The sequence below is a fragment of the Callithrix jacchus genome, chromosome X (genome assembly GCF_049354715.1).
Source record: "Callithrix jacchus isolate 240 chromosome X, calJac240_pri, whole genome shotgun sequence".
Taxonomy (NCBI): Eukaryota; Metazoa; Chordata; class Mammalia; order Primates; family Cebidae; genus Callithrix; species Callithrix jacchus.
Window position 1 is genome coordinate 70,949,258 of NC_133524.1, and position 18,096 is coordinate 70,967,353.

Genomic DNA, 18,096 nt, shown 5'->3' on the forward strand with positions numbered 1-18,096 from the left:
ACACACAGACACAAATGAGTATATCTATGAGGGAAAATCTGAATAAAACAGATGGATTGGATCAATGTCAAGTTTGTGGTTGTTAAATCTGTATAACAATAGTTATGTAAGATGTTGCTATTGGGGGATACTAAGTAAAGTGTAAACAGAATCTCTCTGTATTATTTTTTACAGCTACATATAAATCTACAAGTATCTCAAAAAAAGCTTTATTTTAAAACTTGGTTAAAGATTTGAGTAGACATTTTATCAAAGAAGCTATACAAACAGACAATGGGTACATGAAAAGATGTTCACTGCTAATCATTAGGGAAATGCAACATTAAACCACGGTGCATATCCATAAGAACAGTTATAATAAAAAAGACAATAACAAGTGCTGGAGAGGATGTGGAAAAAGTTGAGCCCTCCTACATTGCTTGTGAGGATGTAAATTGATAAAGTCACTTTGGAAAAACAGGTTGGCAGTTTCTTAATAAGTTCAACATTATCTTAGCATATGACTCGGGAATTCCACTCCTAGGTTATAGCAGCATTTTCGTAACATCCAAAAGTAGAAGCAACTCAAATGTCATCAACTGGTAAGCTAATAAACAAAATGCAATTTACCCCAACAATGGAATGATATTCATTAATTAAAAGGAATAAAGTATTGATACACGATACAACATTGACGAACCACAAAAACATTATGCTAACTGAAAGTAGCTTGATACAAAGACCACGTAGTGTATAATCCTATTTATTTAAATGTCCATTAAACAAATCTGTAGAAAAGAAAGTAGATTAATGCTTACCAAGAGTTGCAGATGAATAAGGAATGGCTGAAAAATGGGACAGATATTTCTTTTGGGGACAATGTAAATGTTCTAAACTAGTTTGTAGTGACAGCTGCACAACTCTGTAACTAAAATCAATGAATTGTATGATTTAATAAATAAATAAAATAAAGCTGTCTTTAAAAGGTTGCAATTCTTTTCAGCTGTTTAAGGTTGAAACCCTCTCTGACGGTTAATGATCTCATGTCTCAGGCCCCTATTAATTATATGGGAGAAATACCCACATACCCTGCTTAGCAAATTAGGCATAATGTTACATGACCTGCTTTCTTCTCTATCTACTCTTCGATTTACTATTCTTAATGCTAAGGTATCATTTAGAAACCATGGTGTTTCTCGTATTTACTGACAATGGATAAACAAAACATATTTTTCTGCAGCTTGCTTAATTCCAAATTCTCCTACAGTTAAGCAAAACAAATTATCTTTGGAATCACTTATACGTTTTAATCACAACATATAAGCAAGAAAACAGATGGACATATTTGACTACTCTTGTGTGTTTAGCCAAGTACAACACTTCCCGGAACCATTTGGTCCATTTGACATCTGACATCAGGGGCCTCTTTCTATTTTAACAGATTTTCCTCCATCCCTTTCCTTCATTCTCATTATCCATAACCATAATTTCTCCACTTTTACCATAGTTCCAATATCTTCCTTACACTTATTACAAAGTCCACCCCTTACTCCTTTCCCATTCTGTCCTTCAAATAGCATTTCCTAGCCTAATCTTGAGTGTGAGAAGGAGAAACTACCACTTAAGCAGTGAAATACTTTTCCCTATAGACACAGACTTAGTGGACTTTTGTGGATATTTGTAAACGTTTTAAATGTCATTTACGGGTTTTTGTTGTTGTTGTTTGCTTCTTGAAAGAGAAAAATTGTTGCAGAGTATTGTTATACCTGAGCGAATCAAGGAATGCGCCACACTCTGAGATTGAATTATGAGTCCTTTATTGAGCTGGCGACCGAGAGTGACTAATGCCCAAAGTTCTCTTGGCCCAGAAGAAAAAGTTAGGTGGTCTTTTATACACTAGTTTTACCAGGAAGGGGGAAACCTAGCTGAAACAAAGTTTTCACAAAGCAGAGTTAGCAAAAGAGTTAAAAAGAAAAATTGATACATAAGAGATAAAACAGTGCCAGGTGTGAGGAGTACAGCTGTCATGAAAGACATACAACTTAGACATAATGGGGCTCTGGGCGCTCACTGCACCTGCATTTCCAGGCTCTGCTGATACCACTTAACTCAGCCTTTTGTCAATAAAGGCATTCTTGGGTGCCCAGTGTCAGCCTGACCTTGCTTTATACTATATATACTTTATATATATACTTTATACTAACCTTGCTTTTTACATGCTTAATAGGGAGAAAGTTACTAAAATGAAAAAGCCAAGATGGAGTCTGTCTGGCTCAAGAAGCTAACATAAAGCCTAAACAGCTTTATGGGAAAGGGAGAGTTAGTTTTAGCTGGCAAAAAGCAGGGTATCACAGTATTAATTTTGATCTTAAGTCTGACACATTTATTAACACCCCAAAAAAGCAAAGATATATATGTCTTGCCAGAAGGCTACTACAAAATATTTTAAGGTTCCATCTTCTATAATTCCTGCCTAGGAGATACAGTTATCTAAACTACAAAAAGCTGCAATTTGTTGCTTATTGGTGTTATGACTTATTTTTAAAGTTCCCTAAATAATCCAACATTTGAATAAAATGGACACCTTTTCATTTTAACAACATATACTCCTTCATAATAATGGTTTGATTCATTTTTCTTACAGAACAAATTTCTTCCTACCTCATACACATTAAATATTTATGCTGCTAATGTCATGCTCATCCTAAATTAAAATTTGACTATGTCTGTTTCTGATTGGGACACCATCTGATTGGGATGCAGCTGTAGTGTAGCAGAAAGAGCAGTGAAGCTGGTATTAGAGTGCTTGGATCACAGTGTTTGTTCTGTTACTTAGCAGTTGTGTGACGTTACTGTCTTAATGATATGGATTTCTGTGCTGCTGCCAAGTATGAACGAGTTTGGCACACTGTTTAGAAATGCAAAATATGTGATCTCCACAACATTTTACTGAGTGTAAAGAAGATAGGATAGATTATTTAAACTGGAAAATTTTGGACAAAATGTCACCATAGACATGAATATATTACCTAAACTTCCTGAGACTCACTTTTGACATGTGATAAAATAGATATAATGATACCTACCTCACGAGGTTAAGGGTTAACTAAAATATTGTATGTGAGATTCTAGCTCAGTGTCTGGAAAATGGATGATGTTAATTAAGGTTTTCTTAGGTTGGAAGCCTCCTTTAACCCCCTCCATCTGCCCCCTCCCCCAAAAAACCCTCCAAAATTCAAACATGCATATTCTGATTTATCTTTTAAGAAAGAGCCCAAAAGGCACCACTCTACAAAATCTTTCCAAACAACTTCAGGCAGTACAGCCCTTTGGTTAGGAGTACTGGGCTTTTGGAATCAGAAGAGACCACCAAATTTAAAACCATGTCTGCCATTTAGAAGCTCCCTGACACTGGACACCAAATTACTTATTTTCTCTGCATCTAGGTTTCTCATCAGTAAAATAAAATCATCATGGTACACATGGTACATACCTCAGAGGCTTGTGGAGGATTAAATGAGATATACATATAGAGCATTTAGCACAGTCCCTGACTTAATAAGTTCTCCGTTAAGTATAACATAGAAGTAGTAAAAGTTTCCTCTTAAGTAAAATTCTAATCAAAGTGCTTACTCTGCCTCCCAAGATTGCGGCAAAGTTATGACGCAAGGCTTTTAAACTAGTGCTGAACAAACGTAAGGTATTGGTATATACCTTGAGATATTTTGGACAAAGTTCTAAGCTTACTTTTATAAAATATGCTTTCCCTCACCCGCCTGCAGTGGGGTTAATAATGCCCAGCATTAATTAATAGGAAATAAAATCAGAAGATACGTCCCCGAATACAACTAGCTGACGATCGGAGATCAGCACCCGCAGACCTGACCTGGATCATTCCCTGGAGTTCACCTCTAGCGGCCCCCTCCCCTTGGAGCCGCGCAAGCGTACACTGACTTTGCTTCTCTCTAGTGCCCCCGCCTCCAACAGCCCCCCCGCAACCCTCCGTCTGCCCAACACGCAGGCGCGTCTCCTCAAATCCTGTCCGTACACCCCTCCTCTTTCTCTTCATTTCGTTCCTCCTCCTCTTGCAGCAACTCAGCAGGTTCAAACTCTTCTCCGGGAGAGTGTCGGCGATCGCGAGGTCACGTGATGAGCATCCTGCTGCCCAACATGGCGGAGTTCGACACCATCTCGGAACTGGAAGAGGAGGAAGAAGAAGCGGCAACGTCGTCATCGTCGCCGTCGTCGTCGTCGTCGGTATCTGGGCCCGACGATGACGAGGACGATGAGGAGGAAGAGGAGGAGGAAGAAGAGGAGGAGGAGGAAGAAGAGGAAGAGGAGGCGCCGCCCCCGCCTCGGGTTGTGAGCGAGGAGCATCTGCGGAGATATGCTCCCGACCCTGTATTAGTGCGGGGTGCCGGCCACATCACTGTGTAAGCGAGAGGGGGTCTTGGGTCTTTAAAACCCTGAGATTTGGCAACAGAGGAATGAGAGGTGATCGAAGGGCCTCTGGAGTGGGGGAGGATTGACTGAGGCGTACAGTTAGGAAAGGACACCTGGTCTAAATGAGGAGACCATGGGTGGATACGTGTGAAGGAAGTGAGGAGAATCTAAGTATGATGCGCCAATGCCAGGTAAAGTGTGAGTATAGGAGAAAGGAGTTAGGGATTAGGAGCCAGAGTGATTGAAGTAGGGGTGAGTCTCCTTTCTTGTATGTATGCTGGCGAGTGAACAGTCCCTAAACTGCAGGATGTACCAGGGGGATTTTTGCTGACAAGATTGATATTTAGTGAGAAACGGCGATTGCTGTGACATGTGACAGGAATTAGGCTTGCATTCTTCAAAACAAACATTATGTATTTTGTGAATAATAATAGAATAGCCATGAATAATAATATTGATTCATTTTTCCTATGTAATCCTTATGTATCAGTCGATTAGAGGTTGAGGTTGAGAGGCAGCTATGGAAAGTAGAAAGAGCAATGGATTGACTCAGGGCTCTTAGATGCTAGTTCCAGTTTTGCTTCTTACTGGCCCTGTGACCTTGGTCAGGTTGCTTTTTCTCATTTCTGCACCTTGATTTCTTCATCATTAAAATGAAGGGTTTGGAATAGATGGTTTCTAAAGCTTTTCAGTTATGAGATAATTTACCTCCAAGGGACTTTGTATGCCTAAATGCGAAATATACAGGCATCAAATATATATGGAAATTAGTTCTTTGGGAGCTGAGGATGATTTCTTGAAAATTTATCCAGGGTGGTTTTTTAAAAAATTGAAATCTTGAGAGAAAAAAAATTGAATATTTGAGAAAATAAAATGGGGAGGGACTTTATAACATACCTACAAAGCAAAAATGTAGATGATTCTTTGGACTCTAAAGAGTGCTTCCTCATTTTTGTTTGCTTGGACCATAACTATTTGGAAGTTTGCATATTGTATCATGGTCATCCTCTTTCCTATGTTTTACTGCATTTTCAAAATAGATTGCTGTTTGTTATTATGTCATGCTTCCTCTGATTTTGATAATGACTAACCTAGCCCTTTTGACTTTCAATTGAGTTCATGTTATATTAAATCGTATATGTACTACCTCCCTCATCATATAAGCTTTAATTTTTAACATACTGAGTATTTTTTTTTTTTTTTGAGATGGAGTCTCGATCTGTAACCCAGGCTGGAGTGCAGTGGCACGATCTTGGCTCACTGCAATCTCTGCCTCCCAGGTTCAAGAGATTCTCTCAGGTGGCTCACGCCTGTAATCCCAGCACTTTGGGAGGCCGAGGTGGGTGGATCACGAGGTCAAGAGATCAAGACCATCCTGGTCAACATGGTGAAACCCCATCTCTACTAAAAATACAAAAAATTAGCTGGGCATGGTGGCACGTGCCTGTAATCCCAGCCACTCAGGAGGCTGAGGCAGGAGAATTGCCTGAACCCAGGAGGCGGAGGTTGTGATGAGCCGAGATTGCGCCATTGCACTCCAGCCTGGGTAACAAGAGCAAAACTCCGTCTCAAATAAATAAATAAATAAATGAGATTCTCCTGCCTCAGGCTCCTGGGTAGCTGGGACTACAGGCACGACATGTTGAGTATTTTGCTTGTGATATACATTTGTCATCTTTGCATCGAATATATTAACAAATATTTTGAAATTGTGGAAGGATGTGGGGAGGGGTTTACAACTGCTTTTTGATTATGAAATTTAAAGACAATTTTTCTTGGTTCAAGAATTTTGCACATAGCCTACACTGTGATGCCAGCTTACTGCACTGTTTTATTTCCATTTTTTTTTTTTTGTCACTAGGGAGACAATTTATTACTCAAACTAATTGTGATTCTGGTACCAAAGGTTACTTTTATGCAGATTGTGTTACATGACCCTTTAGTCTATAACTTTATACGCCAACATTCCACCTCCACATTATTTTGCAAAATTCAGGCAAAGGAGGACCAAGAAAATCATATTTAAGTTACCTGAAATTTATTTGTGGTTCCATTCTACCCTCCAGGCAACCATGGTGAAATACTTACCAACCTATTTTCTTCATTAGCAGAAGAACACTGACACTTGCCATGCCTAGGCCTTTGTGATTGGTATAATGTCCCTCCCAGCTTTAACTTTTGTAATTAGGAGAGTGCGGGTAGTACTGTTGGTATTTATTGACTGAAACCAAAACCTAAAAAGCAGCAAACTAGTACTGGAATCACTAACCAATGTATGTACTTTGGAAACTTTGTTTTATTGTACACATTCTCACACCTAGAAATCACATATGACATCAAATGTCTTGAGATCTGAAAGAGATTACATGTCTAGAAGAAAATTTTACTGGATCTGAGAAATGAATCTTTCTATGGTAGTAAAGCCTTCCTTATATCAGGTACAGTAAAATCCTTATGAAATAGGTAAACTTATTCCGAGACTTCTAGAATCTTGTTCTGAGACTTCTAAAATATCAGCTTCTGTTTATTTTTTTTTCTGGCATAGGAGTGTTAGAGATGCCCTAAATTATATACCCTATCTGAATGAAATGTTTAATATTCTCTCCCAGCCCTGATTTTTTTCCATTCTTTGTACAGTCTTCTATTGTATAGAGCATTTTGTTTATTTTCAAAGTTTAAAATTTGAGAGTCCTCACCTCAAACTCAGTATATTTTAAGCCCGACATCCCTCTCCACATTGCCTGTGTTTTCCATTTGTTTCATTTCTTTCCTTGATGCCACCATTCTAATCTCCCAGGGTAACATTTAAAATCTTTGAGTCATTTTGACTCTTCCTTCTCCTTGAATTGCCCTGTGTCAGTCTGCCCCAGAATTATGTCATCATAGTTTCTGAAATATGTCTTAGATTTTTCATTTTCTCATGCCTATTTGGCACCACTCTAGTTTGGGTTGCCATCATCTCCTGCTTGAATTATTGCCACAATCTGCTGCCTCTCCCTACTCCAATCCATCCTGTGTGCTTGTGCCAAACTGATTTTCTTAAAACACAGCTTAATCATGTCACTTTCCTGCTGAAAACCTGCACTGGATCTTAATTAGCTCTGAGTTTCTCTGCCATCTTCCTTCAGTCTGAGTTCAAGGAGACCCTCCATTTGTCCAGTGGTCACCTGTCCATTTGTACCTTCCATACCCTTCTCTTCCAGCCTCCTCCCAGGTCTTGCTCCACCAGGCCACCCATCTCTCCAGTATTACCTCTCTACTGGCTCAGGATGTAACCATATTCAGTCTCTAATTTTTTAAAAAACAAAATAAGGCAGAAGCCTTCCTATGCCTGTGTTCCCTTTAGCTACTATCCAATTTCTCTTTCTTAGCCTTTCAATTTCTAAAAAGTCTCTACGCTCACCATATCCATTTTCTCTTTACCCCTCTCTGATCTGGATTCTGCTACCAAAACCACAGAGGAGCTATCATTAATTAATATCACTGTGACCCTCTTGTTACTAAATTAGTGGACATCTTTTATTCCCTATCCTTCAGGTTCTGTGTACTGCATTTGACACTTATGATGATTTGTTCTTTTTTAGAAGCTTCTACTCCAGGACTCACAAACACAGACCTTCAGAGGCAAGGCAGGTCACAGAAACTACTGCAGTATAGGGAGAGATGGGGGTTTAGTTGAACTGAAAGGTATATATCTCAACTAATGGTATTCAAATTCTAATTTAAGAAAAAAACATTTTGCTAGCCATAAAAAACACATAACTCCTTGGCCACTTCCCTCTCCTCGTGTTCCTTTTATTTTTCTGGCAGTTTCTTAACTGTTCATTCATGGGCTTCTCTTCCTCTCTTGACCCTTAAATGCCAGCAATCTCTAGAGTTTTGTTCTCAGCCCACTACTCTTCTTATTCCCTACTCTTTCTAGATGGTCTCATCTTACCTCTCATAGATTCAGTTATCTCATGGCTCCCAAATAGGGATTTGTTTACCAGACTCTGTGCTTGGGCTCTTACTCTTCACTCAATAGCCTACTATTATCTTAAATTTTACATAAACTAAACTCATTCCCCTGACACCCCCCTCATACCCCCACCCCCAAATGCTCCAAAAAGCCCTCCTCTTTCTGTATTCACAACCTCAATTGAATGTACCTCCACCTATCCCATTAAAGCATGCTTGGTTCCCCTCAGTCACACTTCCCACTGCTAAGCAATTAGCAAATATCAACAATATATGGCTTAAGAATTTCTTCTTTTCCTCCCTACCACCACTTGATTGATTCAAGACCCTATCACTGCCATAACTAGTGATCTTGACTTCATCCTCACATCCATCCTCCAGCCTACTGCTAGATTAATATACAAAAAGTACAGATCTAATCGAACCACTTTTCCTGCCTATCTTGTGGTTTTTCCCTTCACCTGCAAGATAAGAGTCTAAGCTCCATAACAGAGCATACAGAACTGTGTATCTATCAGCCTAAACTTTTACCACTTCCCTTACTGCTTGTATATTCCTGTTCACAGATGCTAGGTTTTTAAAATTTCATTGCCTCTGCTCAATCTGGGGCCTCCACCTAAAATGCTAACATTCACCTCCTGTTTCCCTGGCTCCAGTTTCCCTGGCTCTCTGTATGTCACCACCTTCTTCTGCAAATCTTCTTTGCCCCCACTAAATTGTAATTTGCAATGACAAGAACAATTTCTGATTCCCTCTGAATCCTCAGTGCACAGCACAGTGCCTGACATGAAGTGAGTTGAATGAATATTGGTTCACTTTAGTAACACTCAGTATGCCCACATAGTACAAACTATACTATAAGCCCTCAACAAATACATTAGTTGAATCATGCTGTGGAGAGCACTTGTTTTTGAGCATAGATGTATATGAATACAACAGTATCATCAGTACCAGCATCATCAGTGATGGCATTTATGGCATGAGCTTACCTCTGAAAGCTTTGTTAAGCTAGCCCCTATGTGTCCGAGTATGCTTGTCTACTGGTATTATCTTAATGTTTTGGGTTTCTAGTTACTTTAACAAGATACTGGTCTTTTAACATGAAATCATTATAATTTCTTAAGAAGTAGAATGACCTAATCATACTACTTGTATTTCCAATTCTGAGATGATGGTTATAAATGGTTATCAGGAGATCTTTTTCCAAATTTAAAAAAGTATGGTTAAATTAACTCTTAGAGATTTGATATATAGAAACAGAAATAAAGAAATGTCTCTTGGGAGTATTGTGCTTCAAAAATACTATACATCTGAATAATATAAAAGTTTCTCATTTCATCTTGATTGTTTTTAGGATAAATATTTGGATCTAATGTATTGAAATACAGAAAAAATGTTACATCACATGAGGTTTTTCCTTATAGACAACCCTCTTTATATTACTTAAAATATATAGATATTTACCATTGATATTATACCTGCATAAAAATTAGTAGAGACAACATATTACTAATTCTCAGAGGCTCATAAAATTCTCATTAAAATTAATCTAAGAAAGCTGAAGTTATTAGATTACAGAATTGAAAAATATGGCTAATTTTACCAAACAGTACATTTCTCCAAAAACTTAGCACTACAAATATTAATACTTCTCAAATCAGGGAATGGAATGCCTTTTCTGTAACAGTTGTCTGAGAAATTACAGTGATGCATGGTTAATTTGTTTTTATATAAGATGATTTTTTTTTAAAGTTTTAGGATTTGGAAATATTGCAGCCGTGGTAACTTGCCATTGTATAGTGTGGTAACACACTTTTCCATATGAAATATTAAAGATATTCAACTAGAATTTTTAAAAAATATCTTTTGATTTTATGGCATAGCCATTTACTTGGTGTAGCAAATACAGTTCAGTACACATGCTTCAGAATCAGTATTACTACAAGTGCATAGTTTTCTAGTGAAGTCATGTCTTGTTGGCAGAATTTTACCACATTTTCTTAAACAAACTGAGTACATGAACTTTAATTCGTGCAAGATTTTGAAAGGCTGGTATATAGCCATTTTCAAAAACGAAAAATGGTAAGAGGTATAGGAAGGGAGAGAAAAGGGAAGAACAACTAAGAGTATATATCCTTTGCCTCGGTTTCCTTTACTTCAGAGAATTTGTCTAACAAATTAAAAATTTTGGCATTGACAACACTTGACGAAGAAAATGTAATCATTGTGAACTACCAGCTGAGTCGGATTCAAACATACGATAGATTCTATAGTGAATGAAGTTGATAAAATGATAGTGTGAGCACTTCTCAAGTGTTTGCTTAGCCTTGCCTCTTGGCTAATTTCTATCACTGATCAGTAATAAGTAGATGAGTTTGTCTACCCTCTCTGGACTCATAATTCTTAATGGTTTGTTTATGAAACCTAACTGAAGTGTTTATTCAGCAACAGCCATTTCAACATTTTCCTACTAGGTACTAAGTGAAATGTACCTAAGTTTAAGAATTTTTTTTAAGTGTGTGAGTCTATAAAGGGGAAAGTTAAGGAAAAAAAGTATCTTATAGGCAAGAACAAGATTGCTCCTGCCTATTAGCCAAAACTATGAAAGTATCAAGCCTACTTTGCCTTTCCTCATGCTTTTTTACATGGATATATGTAGTTCATAAGGGAGTATTTTAAGAAGTAAAGCAACAATGTAGTTACCATTTCTAATGTACTTTTTGTATTTTAGAAAAGGAAATCCCTTTGTATATTGGAGAAGGAAGTTAGAAATGTGAATATAGCAAGTATTTCTCTAGAACTTGAGCACTGGGCTAAACACTGTGAAGAACACAGAGAAAACAAAGTATAGGCTTTGTTTTACAAAGCTAACAGGAAAATTGCCTTTAAGATATTGATATGGAGCAGCAAGGAAAAACGGCAACATTTTGTTAACTGTTGAAGTATATAGTACACATTAGAAGTGGCCATGAGTATTCAGAGAAAGAAGGAATCCATGAAGGCTTGGGCATTCAAGGCATTACAGCAGGAATTGGAACTTGACTTGAGCCTTAAAGGCTGCCTAGGACTTAGACTTAAACTTCGGAGGGGAAGCCAGGGGAACCACATGAGCAAGGACAAGAGCCAATGTAGCAGTGACAATGGGAAGGAAGGAATCATTATGAGAATGATTTGAAAGGAGCAAATAACAGGGTTTAGAGACCACCTGGCTGTAAGCAAGATGCAAAACATAGGAGAGGAAGGGTGCGAATATGATACCAAGGTATAGGTTAAAGGAAGAGAGTAATGTGCCATTGACAGAGATGAATTTGAAAGGGGGAACCAGGTTCCAAGAAAATATAACATTTAATTTTAGACAGATTTCACTTAAGGTGGTATTATTTTGTAGTGAAATGTCCAAAAAGAAAATTTCAGTATACTATTAAAGATGAGGGACCAGAGCATATATGAAAAGATATCACTAGAGATGTAGATGTGATGATCATTAGAAGAGAAATGATTGTCAAAGCTGTCAAATACAGACGAACTTTTATAGTTTGCTTAGAAAGAAAAGCAGAAAACTAAATGCTAAATTTTGGAAGAAGCATAGAGTCTGAGGGCAGAATGAAAGAATGGGAGTGTTATTTTCCCATACTTTGTAATTGAGACCAGAAAGACATGTAGGTCTTTCTGCAGAGTGAGTGGGTCCTACAGAGTGAGTGAGAAACTTACTGCTCGATCAGAAATGTTTGCCTCCCTGAGTAAAAGTGTTTCTTTGAGATGAGTTATAGAGGAGGCACCTTTTATTCAACTTTTCTTTGTTTCTAAACTATGTTTCCCATATTGTTTTCAGTCTTTTGCTTATAATTAGAAATTGTGAGAAGCTTCATTTAGTGTTTAAAAATGTGGGGAGATAAATCAGACTTAACATGTATGTAAGATAAATTCACTTAAAAGTATGGTCCAAATAGCAAAAATAGGACCAGGTGAAACATGTAGTCATTTTTTAAAAACATGTACTTGGTCTTTTGTGTGTGTCTGTTTTATTCCATTAGAATAAATGTGTCCTTGATGCAAATGCAAAGCATTTCTTCCTGATTAAATTGTAGATGTAGACTTTAAAAAAAAAGAAAATGGTAGTGTTAGGAAGGGAATGGTCAACAGGGTCACAGCTGCAAACAAAGTCAAGAGAAAAAGTTCTGAGAAGACACTGAATTTGGCAATAAACAAGACAAGATGAACTTGTCACTTTGTGTCAATTTACTGAATAAGAGATTGTCAGCAAAATAACAGTATCAAAAATCAAGTTTCAAAATTTCTTAAGAAAGGAAATATTAGGGAAATGGAAGCAGTGGAGAGTTCTTTCGTCTGGTGATAAGTGAAAAGAGGGAATAGCAAAGCTAAGAAATTTAAAAACAATAAAAATATTCTATACATTTTGTAGGACATATCTGTCTGTATTGACTGCATATTTGATATCTAGTAGGGGAATGACAGCTGGCAAAAGCTAAATTAGCAGCAATTACTAATCAAGTTAGGAACATGTTATTGATGTTGCATCTGAAAGGCATTTAGACAAAATGTGGAAATAGAAGTCTACCTAAAATGTATCATATCTACTTTCTAAAAATGAAAACTGCATCTATATTTTTGTACAATAAGAATTTACTCTGTGTAATAATGAATTGCATCTTTTCACAAGATAAAGTCACTACTTAACTAGCTGAATAGATTTAAATAAAATGTTTCTTGCAATATTAAACATTTATTATTGATTGCTAATTTAGCAAATAATTACAAATGTTTAATACTAGAATGTCAATTTCTCAAGCAGCAGATGAAGATTGCTATAAAAATTTATGCATAATGGTGTCCTATCTTGTTTTCAGTTGAGCTATACTCTTGTGTCTGTGTATTGACTTAAAGGGAATGTGTATTTGCATATTATATTTTCATTACATATTGTACTGACACCTGAACAGAATTAATGAAGGATTTTTTAAATGTAGTTAAGATCTTTTTTCAATAGCTAATTAATTTACTCGACTATTTTAAAATATAGAATTTGTTTTTTGGATTTTTTTTTTTTTTTGAGACAGATTCTCGCTCTGTCACCAGGCTGGAGTGCAGTGGTATGATCTTGGCTTACTGCAACCTCCGAGCCCCAGGTTCAAGTGATTCTCCTGCCTCAGCCTCCTGAGTAGCTGGGACTATAGGCACGTGCCACCACGCCCAGCTAGTTTTTGTATTTTTAGTAGAGACAGGGTTTAACCATGTTGGCCAGGATGGTCTCGATCTCCTGACCTCGTGATCTGCCCACGTTGGCCTCCCAAAGTGCTGGGATTACAGGCGTGAGCCACCATGCCTGGCCTAAAATTTGTTTTAAAATAAATTTTAAATATACATAATATAGTATATTTATGTACAGGTATGTATCTGTTACTAGCTGATAAATATATAGTTCTTGTGTTTAAAACTGTGTCCTTGAAAATGAGTTATTAGCATAAATAATACAAAGACAATATGAAATTCCTGCATAGAGGTTTTTTTTTCCCCCTTTGGCAACTTTTAGATTTGGCGGGTACATATGCAGTTTTATCACAAAGGTATATTGCATGATGCTGACGTTTGAGGTACAATTGAACCCATCACCCAGGTGGTGAGCATAGTACCTAATAGGTACTTTGACAACCCTTACTCACTTCCCTTCTTCCCCCTTCGTGTAGTCCACAGTGTCTATTCCCATCTTTATGTTCATGTGTACTCAATGTTTAGCTCCCACTTATTAGTGAGAACATGTGGTATTTGGTTTTGTGTTAATACATTTAAAATAATGGCCTCCAGTTACATCCATGTTACTACAAAGAGCATGATTTTGTCCTTCTTTATGGCTGCATGGGATTCCATGGTTTGTATTTTCTTTATCCAGTCTACCATTGATGGACACCTACGTCAATTCCATATCCTTGCTACTGTGAATAATGCTGTGATGAGCATATGGGTGCATGTGTCATTTTAGCAAAACAATTTATCTTCCCTTGGGTACATACCCAGTAACGGAATTGCTGGTTTAAATGGTAGTTCTATTTTTGGTTCTTTGAGAAAGCTCCAAACTGCTTTCTATAGTGGCTGAAATAATTTAAATTCCTACCAAAGGTGTATAAGTGTTCCCTTTTCTCAGCAGCCGCACCAATGTCTGTTATTTTTTACTTTTTAATAATTGCAATTCTGACTGGCATGAGATGTAGTTTTGATTTGTGTTACTCTAGTGATTAGTGATGATGAACATTTTTCATATATTTGTTGGCCACTTATATGTCTTTTTTTGAGAAGTGTATTCATGCCCTTTGCTGACTCTTTGTTGGGGCTATTTGTGTATTGCTTGTTAAATTATTTAGATTCTTAATAGATTCTGGATATTATACCTTTGTGTATATCATGACAGGTAGGGGTCCAGCTGAATTCTTCTGTATATGGCTAGCCAGTTACCCCATCATCTTTTATTGAAAAGAGGAGCCATTCCCTACTACTTATATTTGTCAGTTTTGTCAAAGATCAAATGGTAGTAGGCGTGTAGCTTTATTTCTGTGGTCTATTCTGTTCCATTGGTCTATGTGTCTGTTTTTTTTGTTTTGTTTTTTATTTTTTATTTTTGCCAGTACCATGCTGTTTAGGTTACTGTACCCTTGTAGTATAGTTTGAAGTCAGGTAATGTGATACCTCTGACTTTGTTCTTTTCGCTTAGGATTGCTTTGCCTATTCAGGCCCTTTTTAGTTTCTATATGAATTGTAAATAGTTGTTTCTAATTCTGTGAAGAATGGTGTTTGTAGTTTGATAGGAATAGCATTAATCTTTAGATTGCTTTGGGCAATATGGCCATTTTCATGATGTTGATTCTTCCAATCCATACGTGTAAAATGTTTTTCTATTTGTTTCTGTCATCTCTGATTTCTTGCAGCAGTGTTTTATAGTTCTCTTTGTAGATATCTTTCACCTCCTTCGTTAGATGTATTCTTAGGGTTTTTTTTTTTTTTGGCTATTGTAAATGGGATGGCAGTCTTGATTTGGCTCTCAGCTTAAATGTTTTTGATGTATAGAAATGCTACTGACTTTTGTACATTGATTTTATATCCTGAAACTTTACTGAAGTTTTTTTTTACCAGTTCAAGGAGCCTTTTGGCAAGTCTTTAGAGTTTTCTAGGTATAGAATTGTATTGTCTGCAAAGAGAGATTATTTGACTTCTTCTTTTCCTACTTGGGTGCTTTTTTTTTTTTTTTTATTTTCTCTTGCCTGATTGCTCCGAGTAGTACTTGCAGTACTATGTTGAAAAGGAGTGGTGAGAGAGAGTGGACTTTTTTTTACTTATTCCAGTTCTCAAGGGGAATGGTTCCAGCTTTGCCTGTTTGGTATGATGGTGGCTGTGGGTTTCTCATAGATAGCTCTTATTATTTTGTGGTACATTCTTTTGATGGTTAGTTTATTTAAGGTTTTATCATGAAGGGATATTGGATTTTATCAAAAGCTTTTTATTTGCCTATTCAGATGATCATATTTTTTTGTTTTTAATCCTGTTTATGTGGTAAATTACATTTATTGATTCATGTATATTGAACCAACCTTGTGTCATTCCAGAAGTAAAAGCTGTTTGATAGTGGTGAGTTAACTTTTTGATGTGCTGCTGGATTCGGATTGCTGGTATTTTGCTGAGGATGTTTGTGTTTATGTACATCAGGATATTCACCTGTAGTTTTTTTTTTTTCCTTCTGTCTCTGCCAGCTTTTTCTAAAAGGTTGATGCTGGATTCATAGGATGAGTTGGGAAGGAGTCCTTCCATTTCAGTTTCTTGGAATCATTTCAGTAGGATTGGTACCAGCTTTTCTTTGTACATCTGATAGAATTTGGTTGGGAATCAGTATGGTCTGGGGCTTTTTTTGGTCAGTTGGTGTTTTACTTCTGTTTCAATTTTGGAACTTGATATTGGTCTGTTTAGGGTTTCAAATCTTCCTGACTCAATCTTGGGGGCTTGTGTGTTTCCAGGATTTTACTCATTTCCTCTAGATTTTCTATTTCATGTGCTAGGTGTTCATAATACTTACTGAAGATTTTTTGATATTTCTGTGGGATCGGTTGTAATGTCATCTTTGTCATTTCTGATTGCACTTATTTGGATCTCCGCTCTTTTTTCTTGTTAATCTAGCTGGCACTTTGTAGATCTTGTTTATTCTTTCAAAGAACCAACTTTTGGTTTCATTGATCCTTTGTATGGATTTTTTGGGTCTCAGATTTTCTTCTGCTAGCTCTGGGGTTATTTTGTTCTTGTTTTCCTATTTCCTCTAGGTCCTACATAAAGTTTTAATAGGACATTGGATTCTTAACATTTCTTTAAAGTGACTCTACAACCACGTGCCATAAATCAATTAAACAGTACAGTAGTTTATTATTCAACAAACTTTTTTCAACACTGATTAGATTCCATTATGCTACTAGGTGTAATAGAAAATAGCAAAATAAATAACCCATAGTTCCTTGTTCTCAAGAAACTTAACATAGTACAGAGAAGATTTAGGAGGTCAACATTTGAGTTTTGATTTCCCCCACTTAGGAAATACATGACTGTGGGCAAGTTATTTACTTTTTGCATTTTTTTTCTGGATATTAGCTTCTTTGTCTTTAAAATGTGGATGACAATAGCTCTCTTGAAAGCTTTTGAAGCAAAAGAGTAATGTAGAGTCATGTGTCACTTAACAATGGGGATACCTCCTGAGAAATGCATCATTAGGTGATTTCATCGTTGTGTGAACATCATAGAGTGTTCTTACACAAACGGAGGTGATATAGCCTAGTACAAACCTAAGTTATATGTTAATCCTGTTGCTCCTAGGCTACAAACCTGTAGAGCATGTGACTTTACTGATTACTGTAAGCAAATATCACACTGTGGGTATCTAAACATAGAAAACATACGGAGAAAATATAAAAGACAAAAAAATGGTATACCTTTAATAGGGTACTTACCATGAATAGATCTTGCAAGACCAGAAGTTGCTCTGGGTGAGTAAGTGAGTGAGTGGTAAGTGAATGTGAAGGCCCAGGATATTACTGTATACTACTGTAGAATTTGTAAATACTGTATACTTAGGCTACACTAAGTTTATTTTCAAATGCTATTCTTTGTTCAATAATCAATTAACCTTAACTTACTGTAACTTTTTAATTTTATAAACTGTTCAATTTTTATAAAGTCATTGACTCTTTTGAAATAATACTTAGCTTAAAACACAAACACATTGCACAGCTTTACAAAAATATTTTTTATATCCTTACTCTTTTAGCTTTTTTTTCTATTTATAATTTTTTTTTTACTGTACTTTAGGTTTTGGGGTACATGTGCAGATCATTTAGAATTGTTGTACAGGTGCATACATAACCAGGTGGTTTGCTACCTTCATTCTCCCTTCATCTATATCTGGCATTTCTCCCCAGGTTATCCCTCCTACCCTCCCCCCTCCCCTCTGTCCCTCCCCTAACCCCCTCCCAACTGACCCCAGTGTGTGATGCTCCTCTCCCTGAGTCCACATGTTCTCATTGTTCAACACCCACCTATGAGAAAGAACATGTGGTGTTTGGTTTTCTGTCCTTGTGTCAGTTTGCTGGGAATGATGGTTTCCAGATTCATCCAAGTCCCTACAAAGGACACAAAGTCATCGTTTTTATGGCTGCATAGTATTCCATGGTG

General features: G+C 36.8%; 1 protein-coding gene across 8 annotated transcripts in view; it reads left to right on the plus strand.

Moving 5' to 3' along the window:
* Positions 1–4,127: 4,127 nt before the first annotated feature.
* CHIC1 (cysteine rich hydrophobic domain 1) overlaps positions 4,128–18,096 on the plus strand; it is a 284,937-nt gene continuing 270,968 nt past the window's right edge. For all 8 annotated transcript variants that reach the window (XR_013531806.1, XR_008478988.2, XR_013531805.1 and 5 more), the window contains exon 1: positions 4,128–4,412. Coding sequence is in view for 5 of the 8 variants with exons in the window: in XM_078364221.1 (XP_078220347.1) it covers positions 4,129–4,412 (284 nt within the window). In the remaining 3 variants the exon portion in view is untranslated. The remainder of the gene's footprint in view (positions 4,413–18,096) is intronic.